This window comes from Neodiprion virginianus, chromosome 4, assembly GCF_021901495.1.
Source record: "Neodiprion virginianus isolate iyNeoVirg1 chromosome 4, iyNeoVirg1.1, whole genome shotgun sequence".
Taxonomy (NCBI): domain Eukaryota; kingdom Metazoa; phylum Arthropoda; class Insecta; order Hymenoptera; family Diprionidae; genus Neodiprion; species Neodiprion virginianus.
The window spans coordinates 7,269,103-7,293,168 of record NC_060880.1 but is presented as its reverse complement, the minus strand read 5'-3'; the positions used below and the strand labels follow the sequence as shown (position 1 = coordinate 7,293,168).

The 24,066-nt window shown below is 40.4% G+C and overlaps 2 protein-coding genes across 2 annotated transcripts in view; one reads left to right on the top strand and one right to left on the bottom strand.

Annotated features, from left to right (window-relative positions):
* The window catches only part of LOC124302305 (uncharacterized), a 150,718-nt gene that overhangs the window by 73,136 nt on the left and 53,516 nt on the right, over window positions 1-24,066 (bottom strand). The window lies entirely within an intron of this gene.
* LOC124302304 (homeobox protein B-H1-like) overlaps window positions 3,243-24,066 on the top strand; it is a 39,226-nt gene continuing 18,402 nt past the window's right edge. The window contains exons 1-2 of the mRNA XM_046758311.1: window positions 3,243-5,017; window positions 20,984-21,206. Coding sequence (XP_046614267.1) covers window positions 4,522-5,017; window positions 20,984-21,206 — 719 coding nt within the window. The 5' untranslated portion in view covers window positions 3,243-4,521. The remainder of the gene's footprint in view (window positions 5,018-20,983; window positions 21,207-24,066) is intronic.

Genomic DNA, 24,066 nt, shown 5'->3' with positions numbered 1-24,066 from the left:
TGGCTAAGCACAACGCGGCGAGCGCGGGCTTGCTCCACAGTAATGCGCATGCCCGAAGCCGCTCCGCAACTGCGAGGTTTTAGCCGTTAACTTAACCGGCGTTTACCTTAATCTAAGATCACTATACGGCCCGCGGCTTCTACCCGTCATTTATATATATATACGTACGTGTATACATATATATATATATTACTATGGCCACCACACACTTCTCGTTGTAACGTATGACCGTGTGACTATGAATATGCATGCTCGGCGCCCGATACGTACACGTAACTAGAGGTAAGCTGCATGCTGCACGTTCCTGTATTACGGTGTCTTTCTATGCACCCTCGCCTGCAAGTTCCCATACCCAGGCTTAACCGGCTATCGGCTCCACTTATCCTCCTGTCCTGTATCTACACTGAGTATGAGTTGATTCAGTGTCACGTGTAATTTGTTACTACACGTGTTCGCGGGATCGCTGTTGCGGGAAGAGAAGAAACTGCTTTTGACACTTCTGATAGTGAAACGATCACGGAAGCACTTCGAAATTTCTCCCAATTGGCACAAATTGAAATTGTTTTTTTATCGCAGTAACGCATTTTACTTGTTATTCCAACGTTTTTGTTACGGTGTATATCGAATTAAAGTCTTCTTTCTTCTATCTCTGTACAGCAATTTTACAATGTATGCTTGGGGACAATGAATCTGAGACGGCTGATTTTTTGCACTAGAGAGTTGTGTTGGCAGCACAGAGAAACCTACAGCGCCACAGTCGGCCGAGCGCGAAACTAACTCGATCTCAATAAACGTAACATAACCCATGATCGTCGAATCTAACCTTAGAATACGTGTCAATCCAACAAGTCATTATGTCCGCGGTATTCTTAGGTTAGATTCGACGGTCATGGGTTATGTTACGTTTATTGAGATCGAGTTAGTTTCGCACTCAGCCGACTGTGGCGCTGCAGGTTTTTCTGCGTTGCCAACATAACTGTCTAGTGGAAAAAATTAGCCGTCTCAGATTCATTGTCCCCAAGTGTACGTACGATCGTCATGATCACCACATTTCGAATGATAAAAATCTTCGTTTTCAATAGCCACCTGAAATTACGAGCTTCAGCTTCATTCAACTTTTCTCTATGGACGAACTGATTGTGCACTAACATATGGTTGGTTCTACACAAAGATGACCAGGCACAGAATGAAAGGTTTTCCACAGATATACAGAGTATATTGGCGTACAGTTCCACTCCAGTTCGTTAAATTTGTCGAAATTAAGCGACGCCTACACTGCAACCGGCTACATCCTGATGCCCAATTTCCGTAATTCCCCTATTCCTGCATTCTGCACGTGCATTCCGGACCCCTTACGCACTTAATTTGATTCTCGGTGATCAGTTTATTCGTCTAACAAGAGCAGACCTGCGTACTTAGGGGATTGGTCTGAAAACCATATTGAAATAAACTTTGACTCACGCAAAATATGGTAGTTTTGTCGATGATTATAACCGTGATGATATTGTCAATGACATATGTTTGCGAGCTTGTGTTAAATATGTTGAGGACGATATTTGTCGTATTTTCGCATTCGCCGAATCATTTTATTAGTGACATTTATATCCTGTACTATATAAAGTAGAATTATTATCACCTGAGATATCTTCTAGGATTACCGTTTTCTTATTACATTTAAATTATATGCATGTGTGTTGGTATATACGCATCGAGGACTATATAATCCAGTGTACAGTCATAGGGTTTATAAAATTACAACGAACAGATGGTGTCTTAGACATGCTTCGTCGCTTCTCACTGTTCGACATTAGGTTAGGCACTAGGGGTGTGTGAAAATTAAACATGAGTACGTGTGAAATTTTTATGAGTATGCTCCGGTTTTCGTCAAGCTGACATTGCAGACGTCGCATGAACTAAGCAGAAAGAAGTGTCAAAAGTTGTATTGCGAAAAATAAAACGGAAAATCAAATTTGAACGATGTTTTATACTTGTACGCTGTAATGGGATGATTTCGCAAATATGTAAGAAAATAATGCTAAAACTGTCACTTACAAAGTCTGTTCCGAATATTTTGTGATACCTAGAGTTTACGGGATGTTCAACTGTGCGCGGACATCGAATTTTCAAGTTGTCGGCAATGAATGAGTTTAAAAGTAATCGGAGCATACATTTAACTCGAGTAATTAATCATGAATTACAAATGGATACCATCATGCTTAGAGAACACCATTGAATATCTGATTTCTGATTAATAAGCATATGACACAAAAATGTGATACCAAAAAAACTTTGTCAAGTCCAGATGTGCATAGAAATATGGAAACACTTATTTAATGCAAAGTTGAGAGTGGGAATGATTACTCGTTCGATTTCCATCAATGTTCAGGAAAAGATGGTTCTGTAAATGTGAGTAGCTTTATCTCAAACAAAAGAAAATAAATAAATAAATAAAAATCGATTAGCTCGTGATATTTCACTGATCGTGAGCCACTTAACAGAACTTGTTGTCGTCGCATTTTCCTCTCACATTCAAGCTAAAAATGACATCGCTATTGCGCTAAGTGGAAAGATCTCAAGTCATTTAAGTGCCTAAAATACATGTGACACATTATTCGAAAAAAAGCATTACCGAGCATTATCGGAAAAAGGTGAGAAAAATAGTTTCTTTGGAAAGGATGAGCGAAATTTTACTTACAATCAACCTATCAAATCTCTCTTATTCTCTCCCTGAACGTCGGTACAATGTACATATATGTATATACATCTCAGTAACGCAACACGTATATACGAATATGTATACATTGTGCACGCGGGACAAATACAGAAACAAGCTAATGGCAAGATTTTCCGTCTTTGTCCGGAGCGAAGTGGCGGGTATATAGAAAGCTCCCTTCCTCTTGGCAAGCCCCGTTTTCTACTCCCCCTTAGCATCTATCCACCCCCCACCACAAGGGTTTCGGGTAGACGTCGTTGTAGCCAACTATGTATAATGAAAGATATTAACTACAATTTTATATCGAATTACTCCTGAAACACGTTGCGAATTACTTGGGCGGGGGCTGGTTTTATACGGGGCGAACGGCGTCGGGCCGTTTCCTGATTGGCTGGGTCATTAGCGTCGGGTTCAAGGATTGGTCCGTTCCAATTTCTGGTGGGGATCCCGAGAGGCGGGACCGAGGAGGCGGTATGGCCGACTCAGGTCGGAACCTGATGCCCCTGGTTCAGTTTAGCTCAGACGAGGGAGCTCAAAGCATACGTCGTTGCATGCCATCGCCAAGAGCTTGGCCGACCTGACAACGCACAAACGTTTCTTACCGAAGGATCCATCGGTGAGTGAAAATTCGCGCGGTTTTTGAGCTTTTTTGTTATCGTTGTTATTTACGAATCCCCCTCCCCCCCAACCCTCCGTCCTCCCCTCGATTCAGTGTAGATGATCAAGTTTTTCACCGTGCTCGCAAAGACGACGATGTGAACAAACGAGCACGGCAAGTGATTTGTTGGAAAAATATTACGGTCTAAAAAGGAACGTAACGTTACGGTGATTTCAACGAAAGGGAAAAGTGCAGCAAGGAACGTAGGACTCCGCTGATCATAAGTGATTGTTGTTTTTTTTTTCATCTGATCGTTGCTTGGTTGATTCGTTTTTTCAATTTCACTTAAACTCAATTTGAACGGTTGTCAGGGAGGAAAAGTGACGCATGGTGTTGGATTTGATGGGATTGTTGTTGGGTAGAGAGGGATATCGTAGATGCATCGTTGCATGACGAGGACCGATCCTCGCGTCGAGACATTAAGATCAATTATAAAGTGATTAGATACATAGTTGGTGATCAAAGGACGCGAATGAGGAAGGAGAATAAGGAAGAACTCGGAACGGTGTGTGTATTATATGCAGTGACGTGCGTACGTCGGTACGTACGCGGTTAAGTGCCGCGCATGCATAATAGAAAAGTGAGAAATTCACCCTTGTACAGAAAGAGGCACGTAAAGACAGACCAACACAGTGGTAAAACTCGTTGAACGGACGGAGGTTGTATTGTGCGCTTGCACCGGCTCGGTGAATAGGCGCGCTTATATAAAAATTAATTATGAAAAAATGAAAGCGGAAATGGCGGTGAGCGGCGCGGCAGCGGCGGTATACCTCGGTAATTATGTTAAGTGGCCAATTAGCAATTAGCGGAGAAGCTACTAGCGAACACTGTACCGGGCACCTTAATTGCACCTCAGCCGGTTACCAGCACCAAGAGCGCAGGAGCTCGTGTGCCGTTTAAACTATCGTAGTTCCAACAATCTTCAAAGTTGGCGTCCGTCAGGAAACGACCGGCGATCACCCCAGCCGTAGGATAGTTGAGAGGTTGAGTCCGGATCGCCGAAGGAGGATCGATTGGCGAGCTTCCGGGGCGACGAACGATCGGCAAGATTATTTCGCCCAGGTATCGAGGGAGTCCTGCAGGGCTGGCGAGTAGGGAGGCTGCGACTTCGGGCGTGCCGAGATCATCACCGGGTGAATCGCGTGCCGTTATGACGGTCCATCACCACCACAATCACCACGTGCCGACCCTGGGTGGCATCAGCGTCGGTGCAGGCAGCCACGGGTTGAACCTTACCGGGATATCCGCAGGACTGGACGCCAGCAGGAGGCTTCAGCAGGACGGTCTCCACCAGGACAGGAACGGGCTCGTCGAGCGGCTCGTCGGAAACGGAATCGAAAGAAGCGGCTTACCTGCCCAGGACAGGAACGGCCTGATTACGGAGAGGAGTCACATCGACAGGATGGGCGATGCTTCGACGACGATGCCGCAGAGGTCCAGGTTCATGATCACCGACATCCTCGCCGGCGCTTCGAGCCCCTCGAGTCCCTCAAGTCTGATCCAGGGTCAGGGACCTCCCGGAAGCCCGCCGTCGACACCCCGAGATCTCAGCGTCAGGCATCAGTCCAGATCTTCCCTCAATAACAGCACCCTCGACGAGGACAGCGACGAAAGTCATCACGACGCCGCATCCGTCTCCTCGAACGGTAAGACCTACACTTCGGGTTATACGACAGTGGGTTATCATCCATAAAGAGAAATTCCCACCTCGGTATACGTTGATCCGCGAACTTAACAGTTGGGTATTGATCATCAGTTTAGCGTGGACCATGCCAGATCGGAGGTGATAAGAGCGGTTCCACTTTAAGTTACTTTGATCATATTCGTGGAATTGAACATCGTCTCTGGGTCCTTTGGTCAAGAGTGAGAGGACAAGGAAATTCAGTTCGTAGTTCGGTTTGAAGATCCGACGCAAAACGATGATGGTGATTCAATTACAAGCCATGATCGTCGGTGAAGAAAACCCGAACGGAACTTCCGAGACTCAAGTTAGTCTAGGAGTCTGGCGTACCACATTCCGTGAGTTTTGAAAACCAAAAAAACGCGCGATCGGAACGAATTTGTCAAGCGACGTGTGGAGAACTATTATTTAGAATTTGAACCGGCCAACTACAACTACAGCGTAGTAGGTCACCCAACCTAACTTCATCAGTCATGATAAGCATCAAACATCACCCAGTAGGTATTGAGTCGGTAATCCAAGAAACCATTATCTAACGTTATGACCAAATGGTTTTGAATGGAGTCCAACGGAGATGCGAGAACAAAACCCAGAGAATCCTAAAACGAACAAAAGTTTAGGTACGGTGAAACATCTGAGTAGTTTTAGGTGCGGAGAGAATCGGACGGTTTAACTTCCGAGAGTTCGCTTAACACTCTATGACACCGACGACACTGTGGGAAGACTGCAAAGAGTTTGCGCGGAAAAGCGGCTGGAGCAATTACCTTACGACAGCGGTAACTTGTGAGTTGTAGTGAAGTTTTCTTGGTCGTTAATGTGCCCGTGATGACACAGCGATAAAATCTTTTCAACGATGAATAATCACTGCAGCGTCTTGCTACTCGAGTAGAAATTCATCCGGAGTGAAACTTTCTGAAACCTTCTGTATCATAACGTGTGCCACATGCCCGTTGTGCGCCTTGTACCCACTTCGCCTATCCTCACCTCCGATCTCGGATCCATCGCGATTTCGGCCTGAGTCAAGGGCGTCCCCTCGTTTACCTCACAGCCACTCGAGGTGTGTAATTGCGTGCAAACTCACGCCGCCCATGGCATTCAGCGGAGGCAACAATTATCGCCTAAAAAATTATACCGGCGACTGATATATTACACACTGTCCCGATAACCCCAGCGAGCATTTATAATACAGACACCAAGGACGATATTGTATGGTTAATTCTTCCACGCACGTCTTCGAGATACAATTTTCCGGTTTTTAGATGCCTTTCACGACGCATATTGCGTTGCAACTAACTCACGTGTTCAAGATCCTTTTGGTAAATGGTCAATCTGCAAATTTTTCTTGTTTCCAAACTTAGTGATTCTAAATTTCAATCTTCTCACCAGAGAAACTTGGGAACACGATGCGAAGCTCTGTTCAGCAGGCAGATCGTGCTTCTTACTCCAAGAGTTAGGCCCCATGAACATAAAACGAAGCACATTTCTGAGGAATGATGTACTTCTCGCCCTTCCTTGTTACCAAGAACAAGTATAACGGTTGATGATCGTGACGATCTGAAACGAGTTTGAAAAAAATCAAGCCTCGTTCAACACTCAAGCTAAAATTGATACCCTTATACAAAACAGTGTAGGGGATAGAGTAGTCGGAATCCATGGAATCGGCGACTGTCATCCATTCACCGTTTGCACCCTCCAGATCCCCGAATCCGCACGCGATAATAGACGAATGAATCGAACGACCTGTAAGAAAGATAATAATAAAGTGGTGGCGTTCAGGTTGACCCAATTCATAACCATTAGTTCTCTAATAACGCCCCAGTCCTGCAAGTCCCCCCATACACATACATAATCGGGTTTTATCTCCAAGCATCAAACTTTCGTGCGTTCCAGCTGCTCGGAATCAGGAGCCGTCGGCTAGTGAGATCCGTTTCTCGAAGCATTGAAGCCGGGTTCCGTTTATTGAAAAACAATGATTCGAATCTCCACCATCACGAATTGGAAGTGTATTAATCACATGTAGATATAATAATACGGTTTGACGATAAAAGGACAACATTGCATCGCTGTTCCATAATTGAAGGTGCAACACGAGTAGTCCAACTATATATGCACGGGTATAATTTTTTTTCGTATCTAATATAACGCGTATCATCATTTAGCCGTTATGTACGCGTAATGCATAACGTGGGAATGATATATCAGACCAGCACTGGCATACATAAGTATTTATGATAGGTATGGGCGACTACGCGACAGCGGAAATTCGGTGTGAGGTGAGCTTTGGCGTGCCTGTGTCATTGTACGTCCGTATTTAACGTTTCGGTGTGTAATTACAAGCCATTAGCTTACAACGATGGCAATGCGTCAACTGATTAGAGAAAACGCGAAATTACAACGACGCAGGAAGACGACTTGTTGAATAATATTTTTATTATTTTCAATGTAACACATATTTCGTACGCGTGTGTGTGTATGGGAGCCTTATACCTACACCGCGAGCCGGTATCTTCGACCTCATATTGTGTGGTATGGTTTCAAACATCATCGCATAAGTATTGCCGTTATCCTAGCCTGACCGATCACCTAGGTACCTGTTAAATACCTGTTTCATTGATAACACGCAACACTCTTGCTAAATATAATTGCCAACTAATACTCAACGTTACAATATCGCCGATTGTTATACAACTCTTTACCAATTTTCCCGTCAATTTATTCGACTTTTTCCGCAACGTACATTTATGACAATAATCGTGGCACGTGAATATTATTACGATTATAAATATTTTTTTGCCGACAAAGTCTACGCATTTCTATTTTTTATTTTACACATTACTTCACACGTTCGTGACAATTCGCGTAATTTCATGATTGAAACAGTAAGATCAAGTGTTTGATAATTTTCCGCCATAATCGATCAGTTCGGACATTAGATTACGGATGTATATGCGAATCGAGTTCTGAAAGATGAAACAAAAAAGTGACATAAACCTTGCTCGAATTAATGGAAATTTATCGCACTTCGGCGAGACCTCGTTAGTCTGACTGTCGTGTGTTTGTACGAGTAATGGTGTGCTAATTTCATATACTCACTAACATTAGATACATACATGCCGGACTTTAACATGTATTCAGGTTATGCGAAGAGCGATAGCTTGTTCCCGATAGGTTTCAATGTCTCTGTTACTCGGACACGAGCAATATTATAATTATTGCGCACCGCGTAAAAGAAGGTGTACATGTTTAAAGTTTAACAAAAAGTATACGAATACCATTTAGTAATGATCATTCGAACCGTGGACGGTTGTTTCATTTCTGTCTTAGAAGACTGGAAATTTTTAAGAAAGGTTACACGAAGCGAGAAAGGATCGTGTACAAAGTATTCACAGGTTGTCCATCAAATGAATAAAGTTTATGAGAAGGATTTGTTGATTTTCATTAAAATGTGTAAATTACAACGTATCACTAACGAGCAAGAATAGAAATCTCTCTAATACCGATTTATTTATTAATCGGTACAAACAATACTGCCGGTGGTTTTTTAAACATTCATTTCTCTCTTCCTAACTTTTGACGGAGTCGAAGTGTTCAAAAAGTATGAAAAAGTGGAAAGCATATTTTCGTAAAAAAGAGCAACAAAATGTTTTAAAGAAAAAAAAAAATAAATAAATAATGTTTCAACGATTCGGCAAAGCACACGAATAGCCACCGGCAGACAAGGCGTGAAATAATTTCGTCAAAAATTTTGACATCTGTTGCCGACACAGGGAGTGAGGAAAGGAGGCCTGCACATGGTACAAAACGAGGTCTAGCTACTGTAGCGAAACTTGCAGGGACAATCGCTAATCCGAAATGAGATCTAAACGGTTGCCGATCATTTCCGGTCTCGGGATTAACACCGGCGAAGTCAGTTGGCAGTTTTGAGGCGTGAAGCACCCCGACAATCGGTTCAACAATGCGAGGTGAAGGGAACCCGGTTTTCGATCGGTGCACTCGGCAGGCCTGTCAACAATGAATCCGTATAAGCGGATTAGGTTCGACGTTCGGTTTGTGAAGGAGAACCAGAGTTGGGTATTTTCACGCGTTCCATTCCTGCGCGTTCGGATCAACAGCCTGCTGCACATGCTTTTTCGCTTTTCACTTAGAAACCGAGTTTTCAACTTGGTAGCACATTTTTAACTACAAACTTTGAGATTTGTGATTTTTCTTAACAAACGCAAACAAAGTAAATGTCATTGTAGACTTATACAGGCATTAAAAACGTCATGCTGGTATTAGGAGAAAATAGCCAGGCAATTCGATTCAAGATGGTATTGACTACGAATTAAACAGAGTATCGATACCGCAAAAAAAAGAGCTAGGCTCATTATTGACACTGGAACGAAGATATGGATCTTGGATACAATATCTGTATACTTTCACAGATTCTACACGTTTCGCTCATTCGAAAACTTTCCCATGTAGATTTAGTCTAATATGCACCGATTCATAATTAATTCTTCATTGTTTCGTCAAAGTTGTTCAATTCAGTTGTTTCACAAACTGACTTTCCGTAGCAATAACCAAAAAAGGATCGACGATAGCGCAAAATGGTTGCGCGTACCTCGTCTTTTTGTAATTCCGACAATATTTAAACAGTTATTGAAACGATACCTGTTTTACTGAATTTTTTTGGTTACTGTGACGAATCAAATCTTTCTCAGTGTGTATAGTTTCAAATTCATCACCCTCTGTGAAACTGTGCTGTAAAAGTGAGGCCACTTGTAGTTGACTGCACGAGGTGCAGGGGTCTCTAAGAGCCTATAAGAGGCTTTAGGAGAGAAAATCTCGTTACGCAGGCGTCAAGAGCCGACAATATCTCGACGAATCCCGACGCGGACGCAATGCGACGGACTGGATTATTCCTGATCTCTATAATACATATCACTGTTTAGATCCTTGGGATTTCTACTATGAAAAATAATTATGGTACTTGAGTTACAAAAGTTTCAAGAGCATTAAAAAGCTAATCTGCGCACACATATATACGAAAAAAAGTAACCATCATTACACAGGATATAGTGTTGAAACACGGAATTGTTACTGTATCAAACTATCAACATCAGAGAAATCACATCTTTCTACCTTCTATTGTTTTTTTTTTTTTTTTTTTTTACGAACAATCCATATTGCCTCACCGATTCTGATGATCGGTAGGTAATTTTATTTGTAAACGATATTTATGTACATATCTACAAATCGTTCGGATAAGTTGAAATGTTTCATAACAATAACGAATTTTCACTGAATCGTGTGTAAGTTTGACATATTTATATGTTAAAAATATTATAGATTTTAGATATTGTTAGCTCAAGATAAAATCTCTCAGAGACGATTTGTCAGCGATTCGTTTGTGAAATAAAATGACTTATTTTTCGTTAGAATCAGACGAACTCTACGAATTGTTCTGCGTGAAAAATCACTACAATAATGTGTATTCTCTGATGTTGTGAATAAAAAAAAAAAAGTGTTTACAGTCAAGATTTGGTGTTTGAATGACTTTTTTCCGCTCCCGAATTGCAAAAGTTCGATAAAAATAAGCTCAATTTTCTCAGCTTCGGTCCTACTTAAAATCAAAATAAAAAATAAAAAAACATATGTTTCGAATTCATTACTTCGATACATTTTTCATCCAATTATAGGTTTAGTCTAATCTTTGAAGTTGCCGAAATGAAACATAATCAGTGAGTTCTTTGATTCCATAAAAGACGTGAGAGTGATTTCAGGACTTTACGATTTCCAAAGTTTATATTCCGAGGTTGAAATATGGATAAAATAGAAGAGATTTATGATTTTCATCATACCTGTAGACGCATAAGAAAGAAATATAGAATGGAGCGCTTTCGCGGTTGCGAAATGTAGGTATTAGGGCTCTTCGTCAAAACTGTCGAATATATAAAGAGGGCTAATGAAAGCTTTGCAGGTACGCCGTGCGAGGTCGTTGCTCACTTTGGGATTGGCTAACACGAGTTTTGCGTGACAAAAAGGCTTTACGTGATTATACAGAAGCGGTAGGTACCACCAAAAACGTCGCGAGAGAACCCTTCGACTTCCGCTCGTTTTAAGAGGCTCCGCCTTACCCCGTTTCGCCTCCTAGTTGTTTCGATTATTCAAGCCGTCGGTTCCCTGATACGATTTTGATCGTCCCCAACACACGCGTGATGTGACTGCAAACCGACTCGAGAATATTCATATCCCAAGCATGTATAATACACATTATATAACGTATAAATCCGGGAGCGAAAAAACCGTTCCCGTTTCTGCCGCATGACGGCAATCTTCTTTCCCCGATCTGCCGAAACCTCCGATTCCCCGTTTCGATGGAAAATATCGAACCGTTGCTATACTCGAAGACTTTGACGTATTTCAACTATCACTGCCTAACTGAGAGAAATTTTTAGTTGCGGTTCAAGTCTATTATTGTAATTTGAATATGAAAATTTAATCTCTACGCTCTCTGATATATCGAACGAATTATCCCGATGTAAAATTAACAATCGTGATAACAGCTGACGATAAATTATGGAAAAATAGTCCGCAACTTTCACAAGTCCTGAAAATATATGAAAAGTCGAAATCAAAGCGACGATATTTTCACAACTTCTTTCGAGTTCTCTTTATTCCTGAAATTTTATTCCAACTCGCCGGTCGCTGAAACAGAGAAATAAAATTCTGCGAGTAAGATTGATAACCAGCGTTGTTTGAAAGGTTGAAAAAAACAAAAGGGTCGAACGAGCGCTGCGTTACCGACCTAATGATTAACGAACCCTTAATTGCGGGACGTATTGCATGTTACATTACGATACTCAAGTTGAAATACGTCGAGTCTAATTCAATCGCGACAAAAAAAAAAAAAATAAAAATAAAGAATGAAATTCTCAAGAGCAGTTCGTTCCTCGATTCACGACCGACGATCGGAGGGGGAAATCAGGGCAAAGAGTCAAGAATCTTCCGCGCCTTAAGTGGGAAGAAAAAAAGGTAAGGAAGCGAAGGGGAGGGCGAAATGAGGAAGAAAACAGAGAGAGAGAGAGCGAGAGAGAGAAATGTGGCAAAAGAATAGAAGAAATAGGGGCGAAGGGGGAAGAAAAAAAAGAGGGGGGGGGGGGGGGGTGATAGAGATGAAGTAGAAAAAAAAAAAACGGAAACAAAACGAAACGAAACAAAAGAACTCCACGGAAAACAAATGAGCGGCGACTAAGTGGCTCTGCTGGCACTTAAGGGAGAAAAAACTTAATTCGGTAAGGAATCGAGTTTGTCGCCGTAATCTCGTTCCGTTTGAATTATTAACCGCCAGCAGCGTCTGAATACACACACACACACACACACACGAGGTATGTGAAACAATCCAATGTGTTGGTACAGGTGCTGGGCACTTACGAATGATTTAATACGTACATTTGAATTTCGTTGATTTTTTCGAACCGCACTGAAAGAAATTTTTAGTTCCGGTTACCGCTCGGTCCTCAACTATTTTTATTTTTTACCACAATAGAAAAACATAGTTCTAGGTACAGAATGAAAATTAGTTTTCTAGCTGTTACCGGAAAGCCTGGTATCCGTTACTATTCTTTCTCATTACGATCACTGTTACTAGATTTTCTTGCAATTGTTGCGAAAATTTGATGCTTGTGAAACAATAAATTGACGTTAAAGCCTTGTTTGACTAAAAAAGTAGAGTAAACCGAAAAAACTGATTTTGCGTCGCAATTACCAAAAATGGATCGACAATAGCGCAAAAATGGTTACGCGTACCTCGTTTTTCATAATTCCAACAATATTCAAACAGTTTTTTTAACGATATCTGTTTTATTCAATTTTTCTAGTTACTATAAAAAATGAAATTTTTCTCAGTGCGGTAATCGGTTGAATTGACTAATGAGGAAAAGCATCTGGGATTCAATGAGGCCGGAATTATTCTTCGGAAAAAGCTTGAATCTCAGGATAATGGAAGTTTAGGTTATTTATCCAATTTTGAATTTTTCTACACAAATCGTGTTGACTTGGAAATTAATCGTTGCTTCTGTTATCAGTTAATCGGAAAGGAATGTCGAGAAAATTCTCAAAGTATGAAGAAACTTCTTCGACAATGTCACAAACGAGTTTTGATGTAGGATTCAGATTTTGAAATCTCACTTCACGATATTTAAACCGTGAACTGGTTTCATTGGATTGAAGTTAATGCGGGTGAAAAATGTTTTATCCACTTTTTTGACCGCTGTTCATTTACATCGTGAACGTGCAGAAAGTTGGAAGAGGCGATGGCAATTAAATAAATAGAAATATATGAAAACTCGATGCCCAGCGTGAGGAATTCTTGTAATTGAAACTTGAGCAGGCGAAACCTCATCTCGCAGGTATATAACATTCGATACGTTAGTCATGGCACGGAATCTGCATTTACTTACTCGGTCGTTTTTTTGTTTTTTTTTTCTTTTTTTCTCTTCTTTTTTTGCATCAATAGGTACTTCGTTCTAATTTGCTCTAGGATTTCAGGCGATCGCTGAACTAGTTACGTAACGTATAATAAAGTCGTTTAAGGATCTCCGTATCACGCGATATTCAATATATGTATTATACTTGTAAGGGAATACCGATACGCATTAATTAATGCCCCCGTATAATATTGTATTTTAGCACAAAGTAATCCCGATTGAGTTACGCCACGTAGAGTGATTATGCAAGAACGCAGCTGAGGAATGGATAGGGAATAAGTCGTAAAAGATGAATCGAACGTTGATTTGAGGAAACAAATACAAATGGGGAATTGCCTCCAGTTGGTTACGTTGTGCGAATACACATCGTTTGGAGCTGAAAGCTTCGATGAATTTTTATGAACGAAACGTTTTTTTGTATTATGGAATAAACATGGGGCGGAGTTGAAAATCAGAATTTGAAAAGTTACGAAATCGGCTAATTCCGAATCATTTGACGGTGAAACTTCAAGTAAGAAATCAAACTTTTACGAAACGACAAAGCTTCGAACGGTCCGTAAGCCGACGGCTCAGAGTTCCGAAATGCTAAATTGTATGTAAATGCTAAGTTGCGATAGAGCAAATCTCCGAAATGTAAGATTACGATATACTCAGAGAAATTTTCATTTTTTACCGAAATCAAAAAATATAGTTCTAGGTACGAAATGAAAATTAGTTTTCTAGCTGTTACCAGAAAGTCTAGAATCCGGTACTATTCTTCCTCATTACGATCAGTGTTACTATATTTCCTCGTAACTGTTGCGAAAATTTAATGCTCGTTCAACAATAAATTGACGTTAAAGCCTTGTTTAAATAAAAAAGTAGAGTAAACCGAACAAACTGATTTTGCGTTGCAATTACTAACAGAGGATCGACAATGGCGCAAAATGTTTAGGCGTACTTCGTTTTTGGTAATTTGTAAATCGTAACGATACCTGTTTTACTGAATCTTTCTAGTTATTGTAAAAAATGAAATTTTTCTCAGTGTAGAGCGAAATTCCGAAATACAAAGTTTCGACGGAGTAAAATTCCGAAAATTAAAATATCCCCACACAGCGTGGTTTACCCAACGAGTGGGTGTAAAAAATCAGAAAAACCGAAAATCGGAATAACCAGGATTCCAGACGTGAAAACATGGAAAATCCAAAACGAAGATAAATCAAAGTGCAGAAATTTCACCCAGCCAGAAATTCACACAACTAAAAATCTTCGATCATTAGGAATTTCGATGTTTCAGATTGTTAAATTTTCTCATTCTCACACTTTCGGACCTTTGAGCATCGAATTTCGTACTATTCGAAACTTTGCTGTTTCGTCAAAGTTCGATTTATTCACTTTAACTTTCGCCGTGAGATAATTCGGAATTCGGCGCTTTCGGAACTTTTCAAATTCGTAATTTCAACCCTGCCCCGTAAAGTGTCGACATAAACAGAATAATATCGAGTGATATCCCGCATAATTCATACGCCTAGCTTCGCAGGGGTTTTAGTGGGTTAAGTTGGTGACACTGGGACACAATACGCCTCTCGGGATAATTTTCAAGGGGTCAGATTGAGACCCCCGACGACCCTCGCGACCCGCTTCACCCCAGGGATCAACACCGTCTGCAATACAAATGTGTGTATATATAACCATTGTAAGTGGATACGTGATTCCCGCGATCGTTTTTGGGTCTCGCCAAATATATTTGTACGTAGCTTTGGTTCTGAGAAGTTACCTCTTCGGTCGCTTTTTGTTGTTACAATTTCTCTCTCGTTTTTTTTTTTTTTTTTTATTTATTATTCGAAATGTAGTTGGAATTTATAGATGCACAATTTTTGCACATATTTTTTCGTTTTTGAGGCATTTTTTATTAACAATATTCGTGGACGAAAATGAAAACGAGATTCGCTAAAATCGACTGGATTGTTAGTGGCGATAACAAAAAAAAAAAAAAAAAAAAAACATAGTCGCTGCAGGGTTGAAACTACTACTATAATTCTATGATAATCAGTGGACTGAAAATATATTTTTATCAATTTTGTATTAATTCGATTTCATATCGTTTCTAACCTGGAATAATTTTAACCCTGTTTATATTTGTTATTTCTTCAAATTGATTTCACGGTATAAAAATTGAATATGACATTAGACACACTTTTTTAGAAAAACAATTTAAACGAATGTTTAAAAAAAAAAAAACAGAAATACATGTACCGAAGATCGACCAAAAAATCAAATTTATGTACGTATTTTTCGCAAAAAAGTGCACACGCATCGTTAATAAAATCAAAACTGCAGGGGATCAATTTAAAAATTCGGAGGAAATAAGATTAAAAATTTTTTTTCATGTAATCTCTTAGTTATTTTGTCCAATCTATTGAGATATAAAATTGAAAAGCCTGTATTATAAACAGGATATACAAAAAAAAAAAAAATAGTTGAAATAATTTTTATAAAGTCGAGAAGAAAAATTAAAAAATTCTTGAACGAAAGAAGTTCATCGAGCAAAAAAAATGATTCTGTGTTCAAGAAAGGCGAATGAGAAATGAATTCCCACGGTTGAGATTGGAGAAAAGCAAATTTTTCGAATGAAAAAAAATACGCCAGGTGCAACGCAATGTGAAGCTGGGAGCTTTTGCGAAACTTTGATATCACACACATTGAAATTTTCAATTTTACGATCCGTCATGTTGCAGCAGCAGCAGCAGCGGCACGCGAATTCCCGCGGTGTAGGAACACATCCGCGACGAAGCATGCGACCAGGTAGCCGCCATGATGGCATTAATTGCACCGCATATAATTGCTTAATAAACATCCTGTTAATCACGATTTTATACACGGTGTATACCTAAAGCCGCCGCACGAAACCCGCCGGCATAATAACGCGCACCGTGGCACTGCAATATAAATAAGAAGTGATGTAATTTTTACCTTTTCCTTTTTTTATTTTTTCTTTATTATTATTAAAGGCTAAACCCAATATAACGCTTCTAAGATTTTCATTCCATACAGGTATCGTTGAAAAAACTGTGTGAATATTGTTGGAATAACGAAAAACGAGGTAGGCGTAACCATTTTGCGCTATTGTCGATCCTATTTTGGTAATTGCGACGCAAAATCAATTTGTGAGGTTTACTAAACTTTTTTAGTTAAACAAGGCTTTAACGTCAATTTATCGTTGCGCGAGCATTAAGTTTTCGCAAAAGTGACGAGAAAATATAATGAGAAAGAATAGTAACGGATACTAGACTTTCCGGTGACAGAAAGTAAAAAATGAAAGTAAAAAATGAAAATAGTTAAGGACTGAGCGGTAACCGTAACTAAAAATTTCTCTCACAATCAGTGCAGGTTTGGAAAGTAATTAAACAGGCTTAAGGAGGGGGTGAAAATTTCGGATCGTAAGAACGTTCTCAGGTTCAAAAATGCCTCTCATCGGCAATGAGGTATAAAAATCCAGACTCGCATACTCGGGGTACGACCAGTCCGACTCTGCATCGTTCCATCCCTAGGGAGGCGTGTAACCCCTAAAGAGACGTAAAGAGCCGTTATCGGAGGCTCATCGGTTGGAACGGGGTGGTCGACGGCGTATTTTTCGCGGAGGAGGTTAGGGGTTGACGGTGAGGTCAGGGTGGCCGAGAGATTGGGTATTCGGAGGGTGAAAAGGGGCAGGAGGAAGGAGAGAAAAGAAGAGGGAGGAGAAAAACAGAGAGAGGTCGCAAAGCTCCCGAGGACGACGGATGGACCGATTGAGTTATACCCGACGAAAGAGGCGAAAGCGCGGGCTCTTAGCCGCGTTTGATCGGCCAGATTCGCTTGAACGGTTCGCCACCGTCGCCATTTTACAAAATGGCCGCCTTTATCCCCCGAGGAACTCGATCTTCAGCCACGAAAGAGGGGCGAGAGGAAGAGAAGCGCGAGGTACGGCAGGGAGGGGGATGGAAACTAAATTCAGTATGTGATACACTTATTGTCGGAGAGCCGGAGAGAGACTCCGAGACTTCCAACCGTGTTCTTTTTGAGAAAGCTAAGACACTTTCAAGACGTTAGGAGGGAAAAAGTTTTACCCAACTTTTCGCTCTCTTCGGCTAGAGCTAGCTTTTGCTGGCAACGTTCACAAGCTACGGAGTAACGCGAGACGTGAATTTAACCTCGGGGAGGGGGTGGAAAAAGCTTCGGCTGTGGCCTCAAGTTCCACCTCAGTTCCTATGCAACACCAGACGAGAGTAGAATGTATTTTTCAAAACATTTTTAATTCCCTGTGCAGCTTTTCTTTGTCCTCGTTGAATCGCGTGTACGGTCGAAAAATCTACATCGACGTACCTGCGGTATAAGTAACAAACTATTCGACTGAACTTGTTCTCTTCCATGACGAAGTTCAAATATTTCTTTTTTTTTTTAAACTCTTCGTCGGTGTTTCAAATTTCACTAACAATAATTGTCCTGAGTATGTTTTGGCTAGATCTGGAAACCGAAATTTGACTGAAAATTTTTATGTATAACCACATTTTATCAGACGATTAACGGTGGTTTGATCGTATATTATATACGAGGCTGCAAAATTTAATTTTGACAAATATATGCATTAGAAGTAAATATTAATTGTATTTTCGTATGAATCGCAAGCTGATAGATAATTTATTTCGCGCGAATGAACAAATTTCAATAAAATTACACGTCACCAAACAGATCGTTGTTTTAAGAAAATTAGTCTCTTCTTATTGGGTTTACATTCAGATGGATTTCTTTTTTTTTTGGTCTCCGAGTATATTTATTGGAGGAAGGTGCGGTCAGACAATCATTTTTTTTTTTCTTGATCGAATTTCATGCGGTTTTACGGAAATAATATTTGCTTTCAAGGCAGAGAGAAAATGATTTTCCAGTCGTCAATAATTTTTTAAGCTAAATAATTATTAGGAACGAATGTTTAAGCATCTCGTGCAGAGATCAACACGAACACATTTTATTTGTAGACGAAGTTAACAATCTATAACAAATCGCTGATACGCTACCACAAATGTTGAGTTAATTTAATGAATAAATTTTTAACGATTAATTAATTGTAGAAATTAAATTTGTTCCTCACAATATTCCATTTGTCATTTTTGAAATTGAACGAATCCGATGCGTAATATTAAAAGATGCATATTAATTATAGAAAATCCATTTAGTAGGATTCTAAAAATAGATAATTGTATTTAGTAGATAAAAATTTGCAATCTGTACTATCGAAACACAATTCTACAATTGTCGATCGTAAATAATCCAATCCAAAATGAATTATCCCCAATCATACAGAGTATTCGGAATTTAATCTCTTCTACGATTAATATTCAATTCTCCGTACAATTAAGATAATTCGCATATCGTATTCGTCTTTAAATTCCGTGCGTCATAAAATTTTCGAAATCAATTCCAGGTGACTCGTATCACCGTTCAACTTTCGCGCAGTGCATCAACGTTGTTGATACTCGAAAATATTTCGCAACGTGCGAATTGCGCCGCGAATTTTTTTACACATTCAGACGTAATCCCGCCCTTCGTGAGTAATTCGTTCCGCGGTAGCGATGCGGCTGCGTGGTCCAATAATCGTAGCGACCAATGGAGTCTGAGCTGCGCAGAACTCCCTGATCTCGCTTGGCTGGAGATGCACGGAGGGTTTACTGCAAACGTATACGATATACAGCGTAAAACGAGAGAAACGCGAATAAACCCGGCGGACGATCGCGGGAAAGAAGATAAAAGAGAACGAGCTAGAAAGAGAGGAGAAAAGCAGAGAGAGAGAGAGAGAGAGAGAGAGAAAAAAAGGAACGCGAACAAACTCCCAGCATCGATTTCCCGTCGAAACAAAAGGAGCGACTGCAGAAATCCGCAAGGCGGCGACCCGACGCCGCATGCAACAAAATCGCATAGATTACAGAATATCAAGAGAGATTTTGCCTTTTTTCCATATTTTTCTTCCTCCCTTTTCAATCCATGTATATTCGCTCCGTTCGTTTCGTGGATCTGGAAATTTATTATACACAAACGGATTCGCCAGTGTTGTACGTCATACTTGTCACAAAGTATCATAAATCATCCTCTTTTCGCGAAAACTGTACTTCGCAATTGCGGTTATTCATTGGCGATTTTTAATTCATAACGGTTTTTAATTTACAACCTCACAGCCCGGGTCTTGATCTATTATCCTCTACGTCACGGATACGCGGAGACAAATAGTTTTTTTTTTTTTTCAAATTACTGAGCGATTTATATACCAGCGACGAGAAAATTTGCTGCTCGTAACCGCCCAGTGAAGTGATTATGGTGGTTAATACTATGTTTTCTGGTCATTTTTTAGTTTAGTTGTACATTTTTATAAGGTAAACAAGTGCTTGGGAACAATTATTTATTGTTGTATCGACGTCAAATTAACGCGGTAGTGATTACAAGTAAATATATTACGGAGTTACTATTGTTCAAAAAGAATAGTAGACTGAGAGAAATTTTTAGTTACGGTTACCGCTCAGTCCTTGACTATTTTCATTTTTTACCACAATCGAAAAATATAGTTCTAGGTAAAAAATGAAAATTAGTTTTATAGCTGTTACTGGAAAGTCTAGTATCCGTTACTATTCTTTGTCATTACGATCACTGTTACTAGATTTTCTTGCAACTGTTGCGAAAATTTAACGCTCGTGCAACGATAAATTGACGTTAAATCCTTGTTTAGCTAAAAAAGTAGAGCGAACCTCACAAATTGATTTTGCGTTGCAATAACCAAAAAAGGATCGACGATAGCGCAAAATGGTTAGGCGTACCTCGTTTTTTGTAATTCCAACAATATTCAAACAGTTTTTTCAACGATAACTGTTTTACTGAATTTTTCTAGTTACTATAACAAATGAAATTTTTCTCAGTGTAACACGCGCCATACTGTTTGGTTAAAATGTTAGAAAACTCTTTTTCATTTTCAACCCAGATCCATATTTTTCGGTTCTGACTGTACGGTAACCGCTACTAGAATTTTTTTCCCAGTACAGAAGAGTTACGTTGTTATTTCTTTGGGACGAACTGGAAGGTGTTCCTTCTTTTTTATAACTTAACCTCGACTGTAATAGAATGTAAAATTCAATGCCAATTAGTCTCGTTTTTGTACGGCGATGCGAACTGCCGGTGAAAACAGAACGTATGCGAAGCAGTCACTATGCCTAATAAACTATATCGTCATTCGGATGATCGACGTTCTACTAATAGTTATTAACATTACTTCGATGAGTGGTAACAGCGATTGAATAATTTTGTTCGTTAATATACTGCTACTTCTTGTCTCCACTTACTCGACGTTTATACTTTCTAACCGTTGTTCTCTTCAACGCATGTCCGAAGTAGTAAAACCGTATGTCCAATTATACAAACAATTTTGAACTTCGCGATTTAACGTCAAGCTTGCCTGTTCCCAGGCGGTAAAGAAGACGACCCAAAGGGCTCGTCCTCAAGTTCCTCAAGTTCAGCGCTGAGCAAAAAGCAGAGAAAAGCCCGAACGGCGTTTACGGACCACCAGCTCCAAACCCTGGAGAAGAGCTTCGAGCGTCAGAAGTACCTCAGCGTCCAGGACAGAATGGAACTGGCGGCGAAGCTCTCGCTGACGGACACTCAGGTCAAAACGTGGTACCAGAACAGAAGGTGAGTTGCAAAAAATTTGTTCACCATACATTTCCGTTCGTAATCTACTCGCCCATTTTTGTCGCTTTCGAATCCCGTTCGACTTCGCGTTTGCGTCAAGCTTCGAAGGCTCAGCTGTTGCAGGATGTGAAGAGATAGATACATAGATAGACGTATAAAGAGAGAAAGAGAGGGAGAGAGAGAGAGAGATAGAGAGAGGGAGAGGGAGATTGATAAGGCGTGCAGGGGACTATTGGAACAATGCATGAGGGTCGTGGGGGAGGCGAGGAAGCCGGATGAGATGATTGTCAGTTTACGTTTGTTGTCGACTGTCCACTTTACCCGGCAATCACGCATCAAGACAATCGGAATGCCCCACATATTCACGGCCTGTCCGTTTGTCACGCGATCATTGCTCGGAACTTGCTATACATTTTTCTTTTTTTTTTTTTTTTGTTTTTATCCGTATTACAGGCGATGTGACAACGCAACGCTGACTCTGTCATTGCCAATTTTGTGAAATGAGACGCAATACGAGCAATTGGAGAAGCTTTGGTCAGAACGATCAGAACCTTGACTTTATCGCATTACACTAATGTCAATTTTTAAATGAAGGTTAGTGTGAAGCAACACTTGAAGTCAATGCATCTTTTTTCTCCTACGGTGTGACGTTTGATCGACGCTGGTTCCAACATTGATTGTTTCGCGAAATGAGACTGTGATGTGCGATTGAAAAATTTATTTGATTGTCCAGGAAATAGTGTAGTTTGGTCAAAAAGACCAAGACCAAGACCTTGACTCGAAGCTATACGTACGGCAGACCAACTGATTATTGAAGAGTACAACGATCGTAGCTTTTTGCTGAGATTTACTGCGGGAAGATGGTTTGAAACAGTGTTACCAGTTTTTTCTTAGTGATTTTCGTGTGAAAAATGACTGTGTAGAATATGAAGTTCTGCACCATCAGTCGAGTAAACTAACCAAATGACCTCGCCAACATCGTTAGGAGTTTCTTTTCCATTGCGGTGTGATTTTCTCGGAAAATAGTATCCGGAACAACCAAAGTTGAACGGTTTCTTCTCACGACAGGCTAATAATTCCGATCGTTTCACCTCGGCTGTGGCACCTTGTGAATTGAGTAAGAGTGCCTATCGGTGTGAGAATCGAGTTAGAATCCGATACTTTATCGGGGCGCATGGTCCGCGCACTTAACCGACGATCGGTGGAAAGGCGTTCTTGTTGTTTGGGTATAGGCACGACGAATCGGTAAATGGAAGTGCGCGGCTTTCAACAAAGCCGAACTAGCGTTGTTTACTGTTTCGTTGGTAGTATCTAAACGCCCATGGCATTGTGCTCCGTAACGCGGACTTCATAATACTACGAATACCTAAACGCTGTGACGTTTTTTGCGTACACCGCCAACCGGCCGAGAACCGATCGTATCTTCTTGACCGCTTCCGTGCTGCGGACGTGATGACCGTATAGAAGAGGAACTTGAATCTCGATAATCATTAGTCAAAAATAATTCAATCGCTCCGGAGGAATTCAACAATTTTATACTGTACCGAGTCTTAACGCAGACTCGTTGCGGTTTTACGCGTGATTTTTTTGCACCTCTTTCTTTACTCGATCACAGGCATTTTCACATCACTTTCAATTCATTTTTGGATTGGAATCGTGTGAGGTGAAACAGCTTTCAACTATCGGAATCGAGACCGCATGTGGAGGTTTGGATTCCGATGAAATAGTGACACTTTTTACCGGAGTTCTCAACTATTCGTGTCAGCCTTCCTCGTCCATGTGATTTTTTACTGACGTTACCGATCAACACGGACGATTTTGTCTTGGCACTTTTCAAAAACTCTCAAGAAATTCAAGTAACCAGTTTCAGGTGTCTACTTGATGTTCCAATAGTTTGCATGAAGAAACTGACAATTAGTTAATTAGTATAAGTGGTTGAACAACGATGGTCACCGGATGGTTAAAAGTAACGTAACGTTTGACGGTGTTTGACACGTGAAAAACAGTCGGGTATTCTTTCGATTCAGTTACCACACCATGCTTCGTACTTGTGGCTTTTACATGTTAACATTCATGGTATGTTTACGTTAAATACAGAGACAATTGAAGAGAGCATTATGAAACCAAACGACCGTAAAAAGCAAAGGGGTCTAGATCAGTTTTTGACTCCTCTTCTTGTTATACCGGCTCCTCGATTACACGATTGATCGAGTGAATCGTTAAGGTAACCTTCTAGTCATTGAGACTATAGCTCGGAAGCAAAAAGAACTCGTATAAATTGATAAAATGCTACAAAACAAGATATATTGATTGTATTTTGAATAGAATTCAATTGAAACTTTTCTATCGGTTGGGACTAACGTTGCAAGTCATTCCGTGAAATGCTCCCAAGACTTCAACAGGATACAATCATTAAAATTAGCCCAATGTCAAATTCGATCGTACGAATGTGTTTCTCGGTTGAAAAAAATTCTTCTTAATTCGATGTGAAAGAAAAACAAAAGTTCGTATCTCTAAACTCCGATACACGTAAGAAGTAAACCAGCTACGATTAATTTCCCGTTAAAATTGACGTAAGGAGCTGTGAAAATAGGCTTCGTACATACATTACAGTGTGGCTTTAACGCGGACGATTCGAACACAGACGGCGATAGGTTTTTCTCATCCACTTTTCTAGTTCCATCTCTATCTTCCACTCAACTTTTTCACCTCCTCTCCATCCCCCCGCCGATTTAAGTTGGCGTTAATCGGGTGTGGCCAACGGGAGAAGTATCGAGTAAAACAACGAAGCCTCGTCAAGCCGTGTGATTCGGATTAGTTCGCCCCTCGAATCGGGGCCCGGTTTGCTTTTGAAGTTCAG